The 20,913-nt window shown below is 41.6% G+C and overlaps 1 protein-coding gene across 1 annotated transcript; it reads right to left on the bottom strand.

Moving 5' to 3' along the window:
• Positions 1–2,750: 2,750 nt before the first annotated feature.
• LOC129810979 (excitatory amino acid transporter 5-like) lies at positions 2,751–20,116 on the bottom strand. The gene is made up of 11 exons (XM_055862027.1): positions 19,859–20,116; positions 17,602–17,681; positions 16,492–16,707; positions 11,319–11,361; positions 8,985–9,192; positions 7,155–7,254; positions 5,738–5,971; positions 4,815–5,009; positions 4,268–4,402; positions 3,951–4,053; positions 2,751–3,563 (listed from the first exon to the last, which is right to left on the bottom strand). The coding sequence occupies exons 1-11, from the start codon at positions 20,114–20,116 to the stop codon at positions 3,408–3,410; spliced, it is 1,728 nt and encodes a 575-aa protein (XP_055718002.1). The 3' UTR covers positions 2,751–3,407.
• Positions 20,117–20,913: the final 797 nt, after the last annotated feature.

The raw sequence follows: 20,913 nt of genomic DNA, 5'->3' as shown, positions 1-20,913 counted from the left end.
GCGTGGTTAGTGTCCCAATACTTTTGGAGCTGGTGGTTGAGAGCGGTTGTATGAACCCAATCTGTGCAATCTGTGCATAAAGTAAAGCTCTCAACCATGCCAGCCCGCTCTTCATTTCTACTCAGTTCAACTAACAATCAAGTTAGATTCACAGCTCTCCGTCAGATACATTTTCGGTATGTTCAGGTCAATTACCAGTATACATTTTTTTTAAAAGGAAACACTGTTACATTTGAAACTTTGTTTGACAAGTTATTCTGAATAGTCATGACATTACCTTTCAAATGATGTATAATATAACCAACTTTGAAAGAACCAGCTACAACTAGTGGCTCCCGAGTGGCGCAGTGGTCTAAGGCATTGCATCTCAGGGCTAGAGGTGTCACTAGAGATCCTGGTTCAGTTCCAGGCTGTATAACAACCAGCTGTGATAGGGAGTCCCATAGGACGGTGCACAATTGGTATGTGTTGTTAGGGTTTGGCCTTCATTGTAAATAAGAATGTGTTCTTAACTGACTTACCTAGTTAAGTAAACAACTGTTAATCACCCATATTGACATTAGAATGTTGGGAACTTAGTGATAGAATTCCTTGTTGTGGGGCAGATATATTTTTGGATTGTAACTTTGGTGATAGAAGCACCAATTTCTAAAGCAATTTATACTGCATTGCTTGCTGTTTGGGGTTTTAGGCTGGGTGTCTGTACAGTACAGCACTGTGTGACATCAGCTGATGTAAAAAGGGCTTTATAAATACATTTGATTGTACACACACAGCTAGAACAGGTTTTTAAAACGATTTGTAGCTGGGCCAATGGAATGTCCAAGTGAGCCCGACCACTCCCCAATGGTGGCTTCATTGAGGACTGGCTTGAATTGAAAGGATGGCCATATCCTTTATTTTCATCATGAGCAAAAGCTTTTGGGCTTTCTACTCAGTTGCAAAAGGGTCCATTTAATAGACACAGGACACCAGCAATGTGGATAACACTCATTTATAAAATAAAATGCAAGCGACTTCAAAAGCTAACTTCTCTGAACAGGGGAACAAAAACATCACCAAATTCACCGAGAATACATGACATAGTATGAATAAACAATACTCCTAGGCGCAGCTTCATACTACTTGTCAAACATAGAGAGCTGATACTGTATACTGACCTTTGGCGTGGGCTTGGTGTGAGGTATGGGGAGTCCATGGGTGGCTTTTCACCATTTACACATCTGAGCCATTGCTCAGTTGTTAGGTTCAAATCAAACTTTATTAATCACATGCGCCAAATACAACAAGTGTAACCTCCCGGGTGGCTCAGTGGTCTAGGGCACTGCATCGCAGTGCTAGCTGTGCCACCAGAGTCTCTGGGTTAGCGCCCAGGCTCTGTCGCAGCCGGCTGCAACCGGGAGGTCCGTGGGGCGACGCACAATTGGCATAGCGTCGTCCGGGTTAGGGAGGGTTTGGCCGGTAGGGATATCCTTGTCTCAGTATGTAAAATGTAATAAAATGTATGCACTCTACTGTAAGTCGCTCTGGATAAGAGCGTCTGCTAAATGACTCAAATGTAATGTAGACTTTACCGTGAAATGCTTGCTTACGAGCCCTAATCAATGATAAAATAATACTAAAAAGACAAATAATAACACAAGAAATAAAGTACACAAGAATGGAGCTACAATCAGGGAGTACCAGTACAATGTGCAGGGGTATGAGGTATTTGGGTATGAATATTATATGAATCATATAAATTGAAATGGCAAATTTGGGTGCAATCATTTAGCTTATTTTCTCCGAGATTAAATTGCTTTTCAAGAAAATAATTTTGAAGAAATGCTTGTCTGTTTCTAACTACAGAAACCATTTCAGAACGATCTGAGATGGTGAGTGTCATGGCTTGCTGAAATGAAATGGAACGACCCAGAGTTTCATTTGCGCACACTGTATACAGATTTTCTATTGTGTTATTGACTGTACGTTTGTTTATCCCATGTGTTGTTGTTTTTGTCACACTGCTTTGCTTTATCTCGGCCAGGTCGCAGTTGTAAATGAGAACTTGTTCTCAACTGGCCTACCTGGTTAAATGAAGGTGAAATAAAATAAAACACATTTTTAAAAGTAAGAGAGAAGGTTTTATGTCTACATAATAGGTCAATCTGAGACCGTTTTAGGCAACCCTCAGCCTTATTAGATAACCAAACAAGATTTGCAAACCAGTCAAAAGCATGCCATTTACAACAAGTTTATCTTCCATGCCCAACTGGCTAGTAGGTCAGTAATGTCCTTGTGAATGACAAAGGCACTGTAAACTCAAGCACTGTAATCTCAAGCACTTAAAGCCAAAAGACCCTCCTCCGTAATCCTTCTTCTTTGTCCAAGTCTTCACCGTGACTTAATCTCTCACTAACACCGGAGACACGTGTGTGTGCATGCCGTCCAAGGGCTTCATACTCATGGCTTCCTCATGTCCTAACTAACTGCATTAATCACGGAAAGGAACTCACATCCATGACGTTGCATTTGATTACAAAATATAAATACACCAGAAATCAAGCAACAAACAAACAAATTATTTTTCAAATAACCACAATAAATGAATCTGAAGAAACAATGTAATTCCTTTGAGTACTATGTTGCTATGATTGAGGGAAGAATGGTATGGTAGTTCGTCTGTGTGCATTGGCAGACGAAATGGTTGGTGTCTGTGTAGATAAATGACTTAATCTTGCGGACAAGTGACATTTTTTATTTAAGGCAACATTACATTTAGGTTTTTGAATACAAGAAAAGCAGGGTCACATGCAAAAAAAGATCATTGTGTTTTGAATTATATTTATTTATATAGCATTTCCCCCCCTGTACTTTCCCTTTAGACTGTTGAAACTGCCAATAAATGTTAGGCGCATTAAATAGAAGACGAAGTTGAGTGAAATGAGTTTATTGCCATTGACCCAGAATGTCCATTAAGACCCGACAGTAGACCTACTTCATTTGCATGCAAAAAAATAAAATCCAGCCAAACAAGTTGTTCAAAATGCATACCTGCATGCTGTTATTATGACTGTCACATGGACCATAGAGACCACGGTGAGGAACAGTGAAAAAAACATCCAGTGAATCCACAGGACGTTGGTCGAGTTAAGTCGAGTTAATAGCAAGATTCAATACCACATAGACAAGATCGTAGTAGTACTTTTGGGCGATTCCTAACTCATCACTGTTTAACTTTTTTTTTAAATAAATGTCTTTGTGGAAAACACTGATTTGTCCATTGCAGTGTGTCACTGACAAAGCGAAAATGTTCAGTCACAAAAAGACCGAATAGGTGACAGCAGGAGCAGGTTCTTTCAGTACCGTTTCATGGCACGAGTAGGGGAAAAGTGCACCATCATTTGAGGTTAATGTCTTTCCAGGAGTTAAACTTGACAGATGTTGTAGTAGATGGTAGGCCTCTCGTTGACTGTGTCCCCCATCACATCATAGCAGCAGTCCTGCTTGTGCAGAGGCAGCTCGGTCATAGGCACACCGTTCTGCATGTTGTGAGAGTTCTGTGTGCCATATGAAGGTTGTGACTAGGGAGGAACACACACACACACACACACACACACACACACACACACACACACACACACACACACACACACACACACACACACACACACACACACACACACACACACACACACACACACACACACTGATCAATATCTATGTAATAAGTGACAAACTGTGCAGACATTGAGGTCTAGATTCACATGACATATTGATTTCAGATTGTTAAATGTGTAACCCTGGCTGGCAGACATATTAAATCAATTTAAGACGTCAGTCATTATTATGTGCAGGGCCTCAAATGTGTAGGGCCTCTGATAACTCACATGAAAACAGTTTGACAGGAGCTTAGGTCTATAACTCAATTGTTATGATGTGGTTACGGCTAGACAGTGACAGCTGCCTACCTTGCCAGTAGGTCTGCGAGGAAAGTCTTTCCGACATAAGTGCCCGATGATTCCTGCTGCCAGGGCGTCTCCCAGCACGTTGATCATGGTTCGGAATCTGTCCCTGAAAGGACAGGGAATACAAAGGCTCCAGAGGTCAGTCTCTCACTCCAACCAAAAACGTTTGCTTCTGAATGCAATTTAGGTTTCCTTTGACATATGAATGAATTCACTTTTTAAACATAAGATGTTCTGCCGTTTCAGTCACTATTAACATGTAGTTTATGTTCTACTATGAAGATATTGAATAGGACTAATTGTTGTCAAAGTGAACTTACAGTACCCAGTCGATGGTCACAATGAGAGTAATGTCATCAGGTGGCAGACCCACTGATGTCAGCACAATCACCATGGTGACGAGGCCGGCCTGGGGGATCCCAGCAGCACCTATGCTGGCAGCTGTTGCTGTTATACTTCAAACAGAGACCAACACAATCAATTACTCAGCTAAGAAGGTGCATTACAATATTGTTCTGCCATGGTTAATATGATATGAGCTATACCCTTTAAAAAGTTACATAACCTACGTTTAGTGATTTTTCATTCAATCAAAAACAGTGACCAAATCTCATCGTGAAAAACATTACATTAATGTTGTACAGTGACATTCCCATGTAGTTGTGTGAAACAGAAGTCATATTCAGGATGTTACTCTTTGTGAAATGGTTATAATCTTGGCACCCAGAACCAAGACTGTCATGGCAGACTACACCGACCGGTTACTGCTTTTGAGTTAGGACTCAAAGTTTCACCCAGTATATGGATTGGGTAGCTTTATGAGAAAGTTTACATGAGAATTGGAGTGATTTGAAACCCCATACATACCTAATGGTGACCAGCTGGCTAAAGTCCAGCTCATAATCGTTGACCTGGGCGATAAAGATGGCCGCCACGGCCTCGTAGAGAGCTGTTCCGTCCATGTTAATGGTGGCGCCCACAGGCAGCACGAAGCGAGCTATCTGCCGATCCACATTGCAGTTCTCCAGCAAGCACTTCATAGTAATGGGCAGAGTGGCAGAACTTAAGAGAGAGAGAGAGTTGAGTTAAGGGACTTTTACCATTCTCACTGATATCCTCTGGATATATTGTTTGTTTTCCTTAATTTGGAATAGTTTAGTTTACACTACTTAATTACAACAATCAGCTTTCATGCTTTTTTTTTTGTACATTTAGGCTATTATTCTCTTAGTACATTATTATTCTCTTAATACATTTCTGTGCTTGACTGTTCGCCTCTAAACACCATAATGTGGATCAATAGCAACATGATGCAGAAGCATTTGAGTAAGTTTTAACAGTTTCAAAGAAAGTGTTTGAAACTGGAGATGATCAATCAAACATTACAATGTTTTATAAGGAACCTTTTTCATGCATTCAGCTCAACCCTGTGACAGTGTTCTTCACACCTGGTCCTGGAGGGCCACAGTGTTTGCAAGCTTTTGTCCCAACCCAGCACTAACACACCTGAATCAAATGAATCAGGTGTTATATGACTCAGCTGAATGGGGGGAGGTCACTTTAATTTCAAATCAGGGGGTGAACTGAAATTCGATTCACAAATTGAAAAAAGTCAATTTCCGATTCAACATGAGTTTAATGTCAATTCACTTCCTGCTGAACTGACTGAATTAAGAAAGGAATTGAACTCAGCCCAGGTTGTTGGTTGCACACTGCAGCCCTGCACACTGCAGCCCTCCAGGACAGTAAAAAAGATCATTGTTTAATGAGAAAATAGGACACAGACAGACCTTGAGGAGGTGGCCAGTGCTATGACCAAGGCTTGAAGCAGGCCTCTGATGAAAGTGAAAGGGTTTTTCTGAGTCAGGATGAGGTAGAAGAAGGGGAGGAGGATGAGGCCGTGGACAAAAAGCCCGGCCAGAACAGTGATGGTGTACCAGCCCAGCTTCTTCCCAAGAGTAGATGGGTCCTGCATGTCCAGGATTTTTCCAGCTACGAGGAATATGATCCCAAATGGAAAATACCTGGCCAGAAAAAAATAAAGGAAGAACTGTGTTTCACTGTTGTTCAAGAAACACCTCCAAAGACTTTCTATACAACCTACATGTAACTGCCAAAATAAAGGAAACACCAACATAAAGTGTCTTAATAGGGTGTTGGGCCACCATGAGCCAGAATAGCTTCAATACACCTTAGCATAGATTCTATTGGACGGATGTAAAACCATTCTTCCACAAGAAATTCCATCATTTGGTGTTTTGTTGATGGTGGTGGAAAAGGATATCTCAAGCGATATTAAAGAATCTCCCATAAGGGTTCAATTGGGTTAAGAGCTGGTGACGGAGGTGGCCATGGCATTTGGTTAATATCGTTTAAATGCTCATCAAACCATTCAGTGACCACTCGTGGCCTGGGGATGGGGGCACTGTCATCCTATGGGGTCATAGCCATGATAGACAAAATAGTGGCCTGCCCAGCATTTTTATACCTTTTATACACCCTAAGCATGAAGGGATGTTAACTGCTTAATTAACTCAGAAACCACACCTGTGTGGAAGCACCCGCTTTCAATATACTTTGTATCCCTCATTTACTCAAGTGTTTCCATTATTTTGGCAGTTACCTATAGGTCAAATGTGTTTTTCCTAATGCGCAGTTTCCACCCAGTAAAACAGAATAAAAATAAATAAATTGTAATTTATATCATGCTATATATTGTGAAAACTGTACTCACAAAAAAAAGAAAAAGAAAGAAAGATTGACCCCAAAGATTGTCATTTTTTCTAGTCACTATAATGGGGGATCCCGTTTTCTGTAAACAATGCCTGCAGTACCGCGGTCGGCCTTGAACCGCTGTGGCTTCAATGAGAGGGGGCAGTCATTTTGCCCTGGTGGTGCCAGAGGTCCCTGGGATAAGTCACTGTTGACCCTGAGCACAGGGTGAGCTACTCCTGCTTGACTAATCCTTGGCATGTGCAGTTCGCTGCTGGGTGGAACGAAGCAAGATAGTCGCCTGACTTCTCCACCACAGTTTGACCACAAGACAATGACCCAATTCTCACCACATGCCCGTGTACAGGTCGTAACCACAGAAAGTCACACTGAATGGACATCACATCCACAAACCTGGTGTTGCCATTCTCTAAACCACTGAGCCAGTGGAACCATGATAATGTAAACTATTTACAAAGCTCGTCCCCCACTTACCAAACAGCAGTGTTGATGATTTTCATGACACATTCGTTGATACACTGACACAAGTTAACTAGTGGTGCTCCTCTCTCGCCTATTTTCCCCAGTAACAGCCCTAAAGAAGCAAAATGAAAATGATTTAGATAGAGATGGATACACATACAGTTGAAGACGGAAGTTTACATACACTTAGGTTGGAGTCAATAAAACTCGTTTTTCAACCACTCCACAAATTTCTTGTTAACAAACTATTGTTTTGGCAAGTCGGTTAGGACATCTACTTTGTGCATGACACAAGTCATTTTTCCAACAATTCTTTACAGACAGATTATTCCACTTGTAATTCACTGTATCACAATTCCAGTGGGTCAGAAGTTTACATACACTAAGTTGACTGTGCCTTTAAACAACTTGTAAAATTCCAGAAAATGATGTCATGGCTTTAGAAGCTTCTGATAGGCTAATTGACATCATTTGAGTCAATTGGAGGTGTACCTGTGGATCTATTTCAAGGCCTACCTTCAAACTCAGTGCCTCTTTGCTTCATGGGAAAATCAAAAGAAATCAGCCAAGACCTCAGAAAAAAAATTGTAGACCTCCACAAGTCTGGTTCATCCTTGGGAGCAGTTTCCAATCGCCTGAAGGTACCACATTCATCTGTACAAACAATAGTACGCAAGTATAAACACCATGGGACCACCCACGCAGCCATCATACCGCTCAGGAAGGAGACGCGTTCTGTCTCCTAGAGATGAACGTACTTTCGTGCGAAAAGTGCAAATCAATCCCAGGACCACAGAAAAAGGACCTTGTGAAGATGCTGGAGGAAACAGGCACAAAGTATCTATATCCACAATAAAACGAGTACCAATATCGACATAACCTGAAAGGCCACTCAGCAAGGAAGATGCCACTGCTCCAAAACCGCCATAAAAAGCCAGACTACGGTTTGCAACTGCACATGAGGACAAAGAATGTACTTTTAGGAGAAATGTCCACTGGTCTAATGAAACAAAAATAGAACTGTTTGTCCATAATCACCATCGTTATGTTTGGAGGAAAAAGGGGGAGGCTTGCAAGCTGAAGAGCACCATCCCAACCATGATGCACAGGGGTGGCAGTATCATGTTGTGGGGGTGCTTTGCTGTAGGAGGGACTGGTGCACTTCACAAAATAGGTGGCATCATGAGGAAGTAAAATTATGTGGATATATTGAAGCAACATCTCAAGACATCAGTTAGGAAGTTAAAGCTTGGTCGCAAATGGGTCTTCCAAATGGACAATGACCTCAAGCATACTTCCAAAGTTGCGGCAAAATGGCTTAAGGACAACAAAGTCAAGGTACTGGAGTGGCCATCACAAAGCCCTGACCTCAATCCTATAGAACATTTGTGGGCAAAACTGAAAAAGCATGTGCGAGCAAGGAAGCCTACAAACCTGACTCAGTTACACCAGCTCTGTCAGGAGGAATGGGCCAAAATTCACCCAATTTATTGTGGGAAGCTTGTGGAAGGCTACCCAAAACGTTTGACCCAAGTTAAACAATTTAAAGGCAATGCTACCAAATACTAATTGAGTGTATGTAAACTTCTGACCCACTGGGAATGTGATGAAAGAAATAAAAGCTGAAATAAATCATTCTATCTACTATTATTCTGACATTTTCACATTCTTAAAATAAAGTGAGAATCCTAACTGTCCTAAGACAGGGAATTTTTACTTGGATTAAATGTCAGGAATTGTGAAAAACTGAGTTTAAATGTATTTGGCTAAGGTGTATGTAACCTTCTGACTTCAACTGTAGCATTGAAACAGAAAAAAAAAAATAGGATAAACTGTTTTTACCCATGGTGGCAGAGAAGATGACGATCCCCAGCACATTCATCTGTTGGCTGCTGCCAGCTCTGGTCTTGTATTGAATCTCAGGGGGTGGAGTGAGCTCCAGGAACACCGTCCGACCAGTGGGGTCACTATCGTCAGGCATGATGTACACAAAGTTGGGCTGCACTGTGACCCTGGGGACTTTCAGGATGTGGACCAGATCTGTTTTGTACTGGATCAATAAGAACATTGCAGATGAGGAAGGTGATTTAAAGTACAATACCCATGAGCTGTAGGGATTTGTCTTGACTTGTTAATCACTACCAATGGAAGGTCTTCTATGTCTGGCATATTATTAAATAAACAATGGTACAGTGCCTATAGAAAGTATTCATACCCCTTGACGTGTTGCACATTTTCTTGTGTTACAGCTTGAATTCAAAATGGATTAAATAAATAAAAAATCTCACCTATCTACACACAATAACCCACAACAAAGTGAAAACCTGTTTTTAGAAATGTTTGCAAATTTATTGAAAATTAAATACAGAAATATCTAATTTACATAATTATTCACACCCCCACATGTTAGATGTGTTATCACCTTTGGCAGCAATTACAGCTGTGAGTCTTTAAGAGGTAAGTCTCTAAGAGCTTTGCACACCTAAATTGTACAATATTTGCACATTATTCTTAAAAAATTATTCAAGATCTGTCAAGTTGGTTTTTGATCATTGCTAGACTGACATTTTCAAGTCTTGCCATAGTCTTTCAAGCCGATCTAAGTCAAAACTGAAACTAGGCCACTCAAGAACATTCAATGACATCTTGGTAAGCAACTCCAGTGTATATTTGGCCTTGTAATTTAGGTTATTGTCCTGCTGAAAGGTGAATTTGTCTACCAGTGTCTGTTTGAAAGCAGACTGAAAAAGCTTTTCCTAGAGAATTTTGCCTGCGCTTATCTCTATTCGGTTTATTTTTATATTAAAAATCTCCCTAGTCCTTGCCGATTACAAGCATATCCATAACACGATGCAGCCACCACAATGCTTGAAAATATGAAGAGTGGCACTCAGTGATGTGTTGGATTTGCCCAAAATATAACACTTTGTATTTAGGATATAAAGTTAATTTCTTTCCCACATTTTTTGCAGTTTTACTTTAGTGCCTTATTACAAACAGGATGCATGTTTTGGAATATTTGTTATTCTGTGGAGGCTTCCTTCTTTTCCTTCTGTCATTTAGGTTACTATTGTGGAGTAACCACAATGTTGTTGATCCATCCTCAGTTTTCTCCTATCACAGCCATTAAAAGTTTCCTTCCTTTCTGGCAACTGAGTTAGGAAAAACACCTGTATCTTTGTAGTGACTGGGTGTATTGATACACCATCCAAAGTGTAATTAATAACTTCAACATACTCAAAGTGATATTCAATGTCTGCTTTTTATTTTATTTTTACCCATCTACCTATAGGTGCCTTTCATTGCGAGGCATTGGAAAATCTCCTTTGTCTTTGTAGTTGAATCTGTGTTTGAAATTCACTGCTCAACTGAGGGACCTTACAGATCATTTTATGTTTGGGGTACAGAGATGAGGTAACCATCCAAAAACAGTTAGCGTACAATTTCCACGGCCCCGCGGAAACCTAATTCTAAAATCCCCATCAAAATACGTCTGTTTAAGCTATCGATATATGGCATGGGCTCAATCCATCGCATCTGCCGATATCGCCCTTCCGCATCTACGGTGAAAGGTGGCAGAGTTAAAGCGGTGTTTGTCAGACCATGAGACCCCCCGAAAAGCAGTCTTCTCACGAAAAGTCTGTAGCGTCCGAACTGTTTGGCCTACAAACTCTCACGAACGCGGTGGTGGGTGTTCTCTGTTTTGCTCTACGACCCCCATAAGCGTCACGGGACTCATCTGAAGTTGGTACAGCCTCTTCTGCCAACTTCTGTGTGCAGCGTACGAACAGTTTGGGCTACACACTAACACACTCTGTGGAAAGGTGAGACTCTCACAGACATGTACATGTCGGGTTGTATTGCTCTATTAAGTGAGTTGTTAAGCAAATCTTTCCTCCTGAACTTATTATTATTATTAGGCTTGCCATAACAAAGGGATTGAATAGTTATTGACTAAAGACATTTCAGCTTTTCATTTTTAATGAATTTGTAAAAATGTCTAAAAACATAATTCCACTTTGACATTATGTTGTATGGTGACACAAAATCTTAATTTAATATATTTAAAAATCAGGCTGTAGCACAACAAAATGTGGAAAAAGTCAAGGGGTGTGAATACTTTCTGAAGTCACTCTATATGTGTCATACTGTACGTTAGCATTGGTCTGGTGTTACCTGTTGAAATGTCGCCTCAATAAGATTGGAAGGAACCATATTCCTGTAAAAAGATAATGTTATGATTTAGCTTAGCATGTTGATATGTTGGTGCATACAGTAAGGGTAAAACGCATGGCCATTCATTCCTGATCAGTATCTGTAAGGTCAAGTGTAATTATTACCATATAAGAGGGAATCATAATAATTCCAACTTGATAAGTATGATCATGAATAACATGCTTTTTCAACCTTTTGAATCAAATCAAATCAAAGTTTATTTGTCACGTGCGCCGAATACAACAGACCTTACAGTGAAATGCAAATAAAGGTGTTAGGTGAACAATAGGTAAGTAAAGAAATAAAACAACAGTAAAAAGACAGGCTATATACAGTAGCGAGGCTATAAAAGTAGCGAGGCTATTGTCACAGTAATTTGTGAGCCATTTGTAATTTGTGAGCCATGCAAAGGAAAGTGGTCCCCTGCAGTCTAATCATTGATGTGTATTCCACAGAATGTATATAAGTGATGAATATACCTTTTGATGTATGTCTGCATAAAGTGCAGCTTTTTGACAATACAAAACATATTTTATGAATTGAAGTATTTTAAGGTTTAAAGTATTTGCATGGGCCAAACAATTACTATGCCTGCAAAGAAATGAAGAACTTGTGAAGTGTCTTCGTTTTACATCAGTGAACACAGTAGAGGCAATTTGTCCCCTACGTTATCAGTTTTTACTCTGGCTCTCCTCTATTCCTCTCTTTACTCTGCAGTGTCAGAGGTTGAATTAATAAGTGGATAAAGAGGGCAGACGACTCCTGTGAAGGCCCTTAAAAGAGGGAAGTACTTTCAAACAGGCACGAGCCAGAAACCCTCCTGACGTGTGCCGGTCAAGCAATCGTCCACGAAGATAATTTGTATCCCCACTGTTCATGACTGGGTTAATCTGTAAATCATCCCTTTTGGACTACTATAAAAACTTTCATCACCCCTGTCATTTAACTGGATTAACTGGACAAATTCACTTATATGTGTATTAAACTAGTCAAAAGTTTAGTATTTGGTCTCATAATCCTAGCATGCACTGACTACATCAAGCTTGTGACTCTACCAACTCGGATGCATTTGCTGTTTGTTATGATTGTGTTTCAGATCATTTTGTTACCAATAGAAATTACGGGTATTTATGCCTCTAACTTTTGCACTCATCATTATTCATGAATCATGGTAGCATCCACATTAATGTAGAAGTGTTTAGAAACATATTATATTAGTATTTACAATCAAAGTGATGCCAAAATCACACAATACATTATTTACAATGAATTTCTATTGGGCACAAAATAATCTGAAACACAACCAAAACAAACGGCAAATGCATCTAACAAATTTGTAGAGTCACAAGCTTGATGTAGTCATTGCGTGCTATGAATATGGGACTAAATACTTACGTTTTTACTACTCTGATATACATGTAAGTGAATTTGTCCCAATACTTTTGGTACAGTAAAATGGGGGGGACTATGTAATTTCTAAACGGTTTACCCGATATGGATGAAAATACGCTGAAATGAAAACTGACAGTCTCCACTTTAACCTTGTAGTCATTATATCACTTCAAATCCAAAATGCTGGAGTACGGAGCCAAAACAACAACATCACTGTCTCAATACAGTGGAGCTCACTGTTGAAACTGGCAGTCTGGTTGTGGTTGCTAGATTTTCCGCCAGCATTGAATGGGGCCATGCCACAGGACTGTCGGTTTCTAAATCGAGTCTCAACTCCCTTCAGCCAAGACACACTGCTGTAACAAATCCAACTTACACCTGAAAGCACTTTCTGGAAATCAATATCTGGAGTCTGTGACTGAGGAGTGCCTTTCATCTGGCCACTCTACCATAAAGGGGACGATGTTTGGGGGTGAAAGGGGACGATGTTTGGGGGTGAGGGTGCTGTGATTTTTTGCCTGCGCTATATAGGGCTACATTGGACGGCTAATGCAGGACTCGTAAAGGCCTAGTGCAATACTTTAGAGAAAAAATTCAATGTTCAAAAATATATATTTTTGTATTAATTATTGTATTAATATATTCCACTCTTTTAGGGGGTGCTGCAGCACATTCCGCACCCCTACTTTCGGTGGCTATGTCTGCAATTGATTGAATACTGTCTTAGGTTTTGCTGAAGGGGTCTGAAGATATTGGTTGTTCCTAGACTGTATGTATTGTATATTGTTTGTCCCTAGACTGAAGATATACAGTGCATTCGGAAAGTATTCAGACCCCTTGACCTTTCCCACATTTTGTTACGTTACAGCCTTATTCTAAAATTGATTAAATTGTTTGTTTTTCCTCATCAGTCTACATACAATACTCTATAATGAGAAAGCAAAAACAGGTTTTCAGAACTGTTTGCAAATGTATAAAATAAAAAAAACTGAAATATCACATTTACATAAGTAAACGCTACAAGCTTGGCACACCTGTATTTGGGGAGTTTCTCCCATTCTTCTCTGCAGATCCTCTCTAGCTCGATCAGGTTGGAGGGGAGCTTTGCTGCACAGCTATTTTCAGGTCTCTCCATAGATGTTAGATCGGGATCAAGTCTGGGCTCTGGCTGGGCCACTCAAGGACATTCAGAGACTTGTCTCGAAGCCACTCGTGCGTGGTCTTGGCTGTGTGCTTAGGGTTGTTGTCCTGTTAGAAGGTGAACCTTCACCCTAATCTGAGGTCCTGTGCGCTCTGGAGCAGGTTTTCATCAAGGATCTCTCTGTACTTTGCTCCGTCCATCTTTCCCTCGATCCTGACTAGTCTACCAGTCCCTGCCGCTGAAAAACATACCCACAGCATGATTCTGCCACCACCACGCTTCACAGTAGGGATGGTGCCAGGCTTCCTCCAGACGTGGCACTTGGTATTCAGGCAAAATAGTTCAATCTTGGTTTCATTAGACCAGAGAATATTGTTTCTCATGGTCTGAGAGTGCTTTAGGTGCCTTTTGGCAAACTCCAAGTGGGTTGTCATGTGCTTTTTACTGAGGAGAGGCTTCCATCTGGCCACTATACCCTAAACGCCTGATTGATGGAGCGCTGCAGAGATTGTTGTCCTTCTGGAAGGTTCTCCCATCTCCACAGAGGAACTCTGGAGCTCTGTCAGAATGACCATCGGGTTCTTGGTCACCTCCCTGACCAAGGCCCTTCTCCCCCGATTGCTCAGTTTGGCCGGGCCGCCAGCTCTAGGAAGAGTCTTGGTGGTTCCAAACTTCTTCCATCTAGGAATGATGGAGGCACTGTGTTCTTGGGGACCTTCAATGCTGCAGAAATGTTTTGGTACCCTCCCCCAGATCTGTGCCTTGACACAATCCTGTCTCGGAGCTCTACGGACAATTCCTTCGACCTCATGGCATGGTTTTTGCTCTGACATGCACTGTCAATAGTGGGACCTTATACACTGCTCAAAAAAATAAAGGGAACACTAAAATAACACATTCTAGATCTGAATGAATGAAATATTCTTATTAAATACTTTTTTCTTTACATAGTTGAATGTGCTGACAACAAAATCACACAAAAATGATCAATGGAAATCAAATTTATCAACCCATGGAGGTCTGGATTTGGAGTCACACTCAAAATTAAAGTGGAAAACCACACTACAGGCTGATCCAACTTTGATGTAATGTCCTTAAAATGCTCAGTAGTGTGTGTGGCCTCCACGTGCCTGTATGACCTCCCTACAACGCCTGGGCATGCTCCTGATGAGGTGGCGGATGGTCTCCTGAGGGATCTCCTCCCAAACCTGGACTAAAGCATCCGCCAACTCCTGGACAGAGTCTGTGGTGCAACGTGGCGTTGGTGGATGGAGCGAGACATTATGTCCCAGATGTGCTCAATTGGATTCAGGTCTGGGGAACGGGCGGGCCAGTCCATAGCATCAATTGCCTTCCTCTTGCAGGAACTGCTGACACACTCCAGCCACATGAGGTCTAGCATTGTCTTGCATTAGGAGGAACCCAGGGCCAATCGCACCAGCATGTGGTCTCACAAGGGGTCTGAGGATCTCATCTCGGTACCTAATGGCAGTCAGGCTACCTCTGGCGAGCACATGGAGGGCTGTGCGGCCCCCCAAAGAAATGCCACCCCACACCATGACTGACCCACCGCCCACCACCCTCATGGAGTCTGTTTCTGACCGTTTGAGCAGACACATGCACATTTGTGGCCTGCTGGAGGTCATTTTGCAGGGCTCTGGCAGTGCTCCTCCTTGCACAAAGGCGAAGGTAGCGGTCCTGCTGCTGGGTTGTTGAACTCCTACGGCCTCCTCCACGTCTCCTGATGTACTGGCCTGTCTCCTGGTAGCGCCTCCATGCTCTGGACACTACGCTGACAGACACAGCAAACCTTCTTGCCACAGCTCGCATTGATGTGCCATCCTGGATGAGCTGCACTACCTGAGCCACTTGTGTGGGTTGTAGACTCCGTCTCATGCTACCACTAGAGTGAAAGCACCGCCAGCATTCAAAAGTGACAAAAACATCAGCCAGGAAGCATAGGAACTGAGAAGTGGTCTGTGGTCACCACATGCAGAACCACTCCTTTATTGGGGGTGTCTTGCTAATTGCCTATAATTTCCACCTGTTGTCTATTCCATTTGCACAACAGCATGTGAAATTTATTGTCAATCAGTGTTGCTTCCTAAGTGGACAGTGTGATTGACTTGGAGTTACATTGTGTTGTTTAAGTGTTCCCTTTATTTTTTTGAGCAGTGTATATAGGTGTGTGCCTTTCCAAATTATGTCCATTCAATTGAATTTACCCCAGGTGTACTCCCATCAAGTTGTAGAAACATCTCAAGGATGATCAATGGAAACAGGATGCAACTGAGCTCAATTTCGAGTCTCATAGCAAAAGTTCTGAATACTTTTCTATTTTTATAAATTGGCAAAAATGTCTTAAAACCTGTTTTCGCTTTGTCATTATGGGGTATGGTGTGTAGATTGATGAGAATTGTATTCTTATTTAATCAATTTTAGAATAAGGCTGTAACGTAACAAAATGTGTAAAAATGGAAGGAGTCTAAATACTTTCCAAATGCACTGTATCAGGACCATTCCATGAATGAGTCCCTTTGATATTTTAAGTAGAAATCACGCTTCAGTTTTGCTTCTGGTTTATCTTTATTGGTCACTCACCTAATGAGATCTAGCAAGGCATCAGCAGAAGTCATGACGGGCCCTCCTCCTAGCCTGTTGCTGTCCATCTCAGTGCCCACCCCGGGCTTGATGATGATCACCAGCAGGATACCCACCACCACCGCAATGAAGGTGGTCCACAGGTAGTAGGTCACAGTGAGAACACCCACACGACAACAGGCTTTGGACTCCATAGACGACAGGCCTGACATTAAACTGTAGAGAGAGAGAAAAAGAGAGAGGATTGGTTAGGATGAAATCATCAAAACATGCAATAAAAATGGCCCAATAATTGCTCAGGTGCCTAAATTGGTACTCAAATATGGTTCCATTCTAGTGAGTGATTAAAGGAAACTAAGGAGAATGTGGACCTAAGTGAGATCTAATGAACATTTCTATTGAAGTGGCAGAAGGACACCTTTTCAAGTGTTTGTCGTAAGCACTACTTCCTATACTACCTAACCAAACATAGCAGGTATAAAATAAATGCCTGAAACTAGATCCCTTACATACTGGTATTGACAAGAAGAAAAAAAACTGCGGGGGGAGGTTCTCTTCTGCACTGTTCAACCAATCCAGTAAATGTGGAGGGGGAGTTAAGATGGAGCGTCGCCTTGGGTGTCGCCTTGTTTCCATTTCCCCTGATAACCGGAATATCTGGTTTTTGGGGAATTGGCAGAGGCTATATACTATCTGACAGTTGTAATATAACTGGAACCTGTCATATTATGTCGACCATATGGAATCTACTGAAATCTGGTTTCTAAAGTCTTGTTTTGTTGTACTGTTTTAAGCCCCATTCAACTTGAATGAAGAGTGATATCATTACCTGTCTATAGGGGGTAGCTACTATCATTGGGTGTGGTGTGATAACAACATAAAAAGTCGTCCTGCAGTCAGCATTCTCTCCAATTCATTTAACACCTAGTCCAGTTATGCACTTTTCTCAAAAGTCACTTTTGAGGCTGGTTCTTTTTTGTGGTGTGTGAAGTATATTCAATCAACAATAGAGGAATTCACAGTGAAGATCAAATTATAGTTGTATTACTCTATTGCTGGTTGAATATGCAACCACATTACTGGAAAGAAGTTGACATTAAAGATGTTTACCTGGACGTGATGAGGGGGAGGATCAGCATTTTGAGCACTCTCATGAGAAGTTCTCCAGGGAAGGAAAAATAAATCTTAGCCTGGAGGGGAAATCAGAAGAAACATTAATGTTAATTAAGTAGGGATGAAGCACTCACTCCAAAGCAGTGGCAGCTGGTGACTTAACACATTTGAGGAGGATGATTGTTGAAAAAAAGGGCACCTTCAAACATATTCCAAAACTTTGTCTCTTTCCACAGGAGACCCTTTACAATAGTTGGACAGATATTTTTGTTTCAAGTATTAATTTCTTCTAGACAAAAGTGCCCATCAGCACACACTTGGGTGAATGTCAAAAGCCTTTTGCTTGATTCCTCATGTCCTCTCTCCTAGATTCCTTCTCAAACCACCAAAAGGAGGTCAGGAGAACATGATAGAAGATCAAAGGTTCCTTCTCCTCCAATGCTCCTTCAATGTTTTGAGAAGGGAAATTGAGGAAAAGGCTTTTCAGATTCACCCCTTGTGAAAAGGTGAAAGGATGTTATTGGTTTTCAAAATAGTAAAGAAATAGCTGTGAATAATATTGGTTGATTCAATCTGGTTCATAGGTCTGGACTATTACCTTTTGCATTACAAGATATCACAACACTGCTTTACATCAGTCATTGGTGTTGATAAAAATTATAAATCAACGTGGTTTAAAATGTTTGGATGGCACTGATGGGTCTCAGAGCCATCTATGACTTTAAGTGACTCAGATATACTGAACAAAAATATAAACGCAACATGCAACAATTTCAAAGTTTTTCCTGAGTTGCAGTTCACATAAGGAAATCAGTCAATATAAATACATTGATTAGGCCCTAATCTATGCATTTCACATGACAGGGCAGGGGCACAGCCATGGGTGAGCCTGGGGGTTGCGTGGTTACACGTGGTCTTCGGTTTTAAGGCCAGTTGGACATACTGCCAAATTCTTTAAAATGGCGTTCTCTGGCAACAGCTCTGGTGGACATTTTTGCAGTCAGCATGCCAATTGCACGCTCCCTCAAAACTTGAGGCGTCTGTGGCATTGTGTTGTGTGACAGAAGTGCACATTTTAGTGGCCTTTTATCATCCCCAGCACAAGGTGCATCTGTGTAATGATCATGCGGTTTAATCAGCTTCTTGATATACCACACCTGTCAGGTGGATGGATTATCTTGACAAGGGATAAGATGCTCACTAACAGGGTAAACACATTTGTCCACAAAATGTGAGAGAAATACGCTTTTTGTGCATATGGAACATTTCTGGGATACTTTATTCAGCACATGGGACCAGTACTTTACATGTTGTGTTTATATTTTTGTTGAGTGTAGCTCTTGGTAGTAACACGCACAGTAATTTCCTCAGGTTAAACCTCCACTCACTTACAATCATCAGCTTTGGGTCATGCGTCACCTCACACACCTGTGATTATCGAGTATACTTTAGGCCATGTTTGCTTTGGCAAGCCAAGTCTCAGTCTGAGATCAAATAATCCCCTCTTCTCCTGACAGGACTGAGCTTGGATTGACCTCAACTATCTACTGTTCTGAACATCGCATTCCTTTTGTCTTCATGTAAAAGTGGACAGGAAGGGCGTGATAATGTGGGCATACGATACCTATCCTTCTTTACCTTATGAGCACCATAGATGGCCTATAACTCTCTAGGTGTCTACTGTTGCTCTCCAACAATATGCTGCATTTATTTTTCTGAAGCCAGTAATTGGTTCACCATCAATGGTCTAGATTAGAATTTATTCTGCCACAAAATGCGTTGAAACTGCTACATTTGCATCAGCGGAGAACTTTCCTCTCAGGAACTGAAACACGTTGCTGAGTAGAGGTCATTAACTCCTTCCCTAACAACCTCTTTTTCAATCAAGGGGATGAATGCATGCTACCAGGGCTGCTCTTCTAGCTGTGCACTGGCTCTCTGTTGCTATAACAATTATCGCACACCACTTTTCAGGTTCCAGTCCCATCATTTGCTGATGGTGTTGTGCACTAGAAGCTTCTCTCAATGGTCCATTACGTCTGCCGGTTGATGTTCTCCAATGCAAACAGGAGCTCTATCGTGCGTTCAAGTGGAACACTTTCACGGATCCACCTCATCCGAAAAGAGTGAGAGATGGTCAAACACAGAAATGTATGCAAAGCCATGGGAGACATATGGACCCGGCAGGCTGGCACTTCAAATAATCAAGCAACATTTGCACATGCATCCGACTTTGTGATAAAGAACCACGTACCTGGGTAGAGAGATGGCTCCCTCTCAACATGAACCCCAGGAGACAGCCGGCCAACATGGCAAAAACCGAGAGCGTCAGCAAGCCGTTGAGCTTCAAGTACCCCCTCAGCCACTGTTTCAAGTCAACGACGAAAGTCCCATGTAAAAATGTCTTGACACGATCGTACATGGGTTTCCCCCCAGAGTCTCCTCTTGGGGAATACGAACTATTGTTGTACCGTGTTTCCTTGCCATCTGTGGGCAGTAGTAGCTCCTCCATAGTGCCAAGTCCTTCACTGGGAAGACAGTCAACTTCTTCTGGAGGGGGCAATTAATTTAGCTTACATGGGGATTAAGCCATCGTGGCATGTGCAGAGTGAATGCCAGACAGTCAAAGCCCACAGTTAGGGAGAATGTGGGGCTAAGAGGCTTACAAGCGTGTAATAACATCTAACAAGTATTTGTTATTAGGTAGCAGGCTGCCATGCTTTTGAACTTCATTGTTTATATCTTGTCATCTCAATCAATCATCACATTTATTTATAAAGCCCCTTTTACATCAGCAGTTGTCACAAAGTGCTATTACAGTAACACAGCCTGGACCTCAAAGAGCAAGCAGAGGTGGAAGCAGAAGCACAGTGGAAAAACTAGGCTAAGAACCGAGGATTCATACTCTTCTAGCTGTTCTGGGTAGTCTTCCGGGTCAACTGCTACCACCTTGCTTTTCGCAAAACCTTTAACTTTCTTGGACGAGTTATAGGCTACTGAGGGAAAAGATTTGACATCCCAAGAATCATGGATTTCATGTAGTAATAGTGTAAAAGGATTCAAGGATGACATGAAGCGTGTCCCAACTTATCCAGAACATTACCTGGTAGAAAGCAGCATAGAGCTGAGATTGGTCCATGGTTCTCACAACCCTTTCACCAGCATCTGGCCTCTTTATTTTGCTGTTTGAACAGCCTTTATGCTGATGTCTCTCTAATGAACCTGCTATTCTTAGAATGCAGAAGGCTCCCATGTCGCACTAACTTCACTTTAGGAAGTTGGCTTTAGCTAGCCCAGATAGGTTCCCAA

Source organism: Salvelinus fontinalis, chromosome 14 (genome assembly GCF_029448725.1).
Source record: "Salvelinus fontinalis isolate EN_2023a chromosome 14, ASM2944872v1, whole genome shotgun sequence".
Taxonomy (NCBI): Eukaryota; Metazoa; Chordata; class Actinopteri; order Salmoniformes; family Salmonidae; genus Salvelinus; species Salvelinus fontinalis.
This window is presented reverse-complemented; position numbering and strand designations above follow the sequence as displayed.

Excerpts from the sequence above, each read along its gene's own strand:
- LOC129810979 (XM_055862027.1), bottom strand. The coding sequence starts at position 20,116 with ATGGAGGAGCTACTACTGCCCACAGATGGCAAGGAAACACGGTACAAC. Across the intron at positions 5,010-5,737 it reads GCACTGGCCACCTCCTCAAG|TTCTGCCACTCTGCCCATTA; the intron begins GTCTGTCTGTGT and ends CTCTCTCTTAAG. Across the intron at positions 4,054-4,267 it reads GTGACCATCGACTGGGTACT|GGACAGATTCCGAACCATGA; the intron begins GTAAGTTCACTT and ends CTGTCCTTTCAG.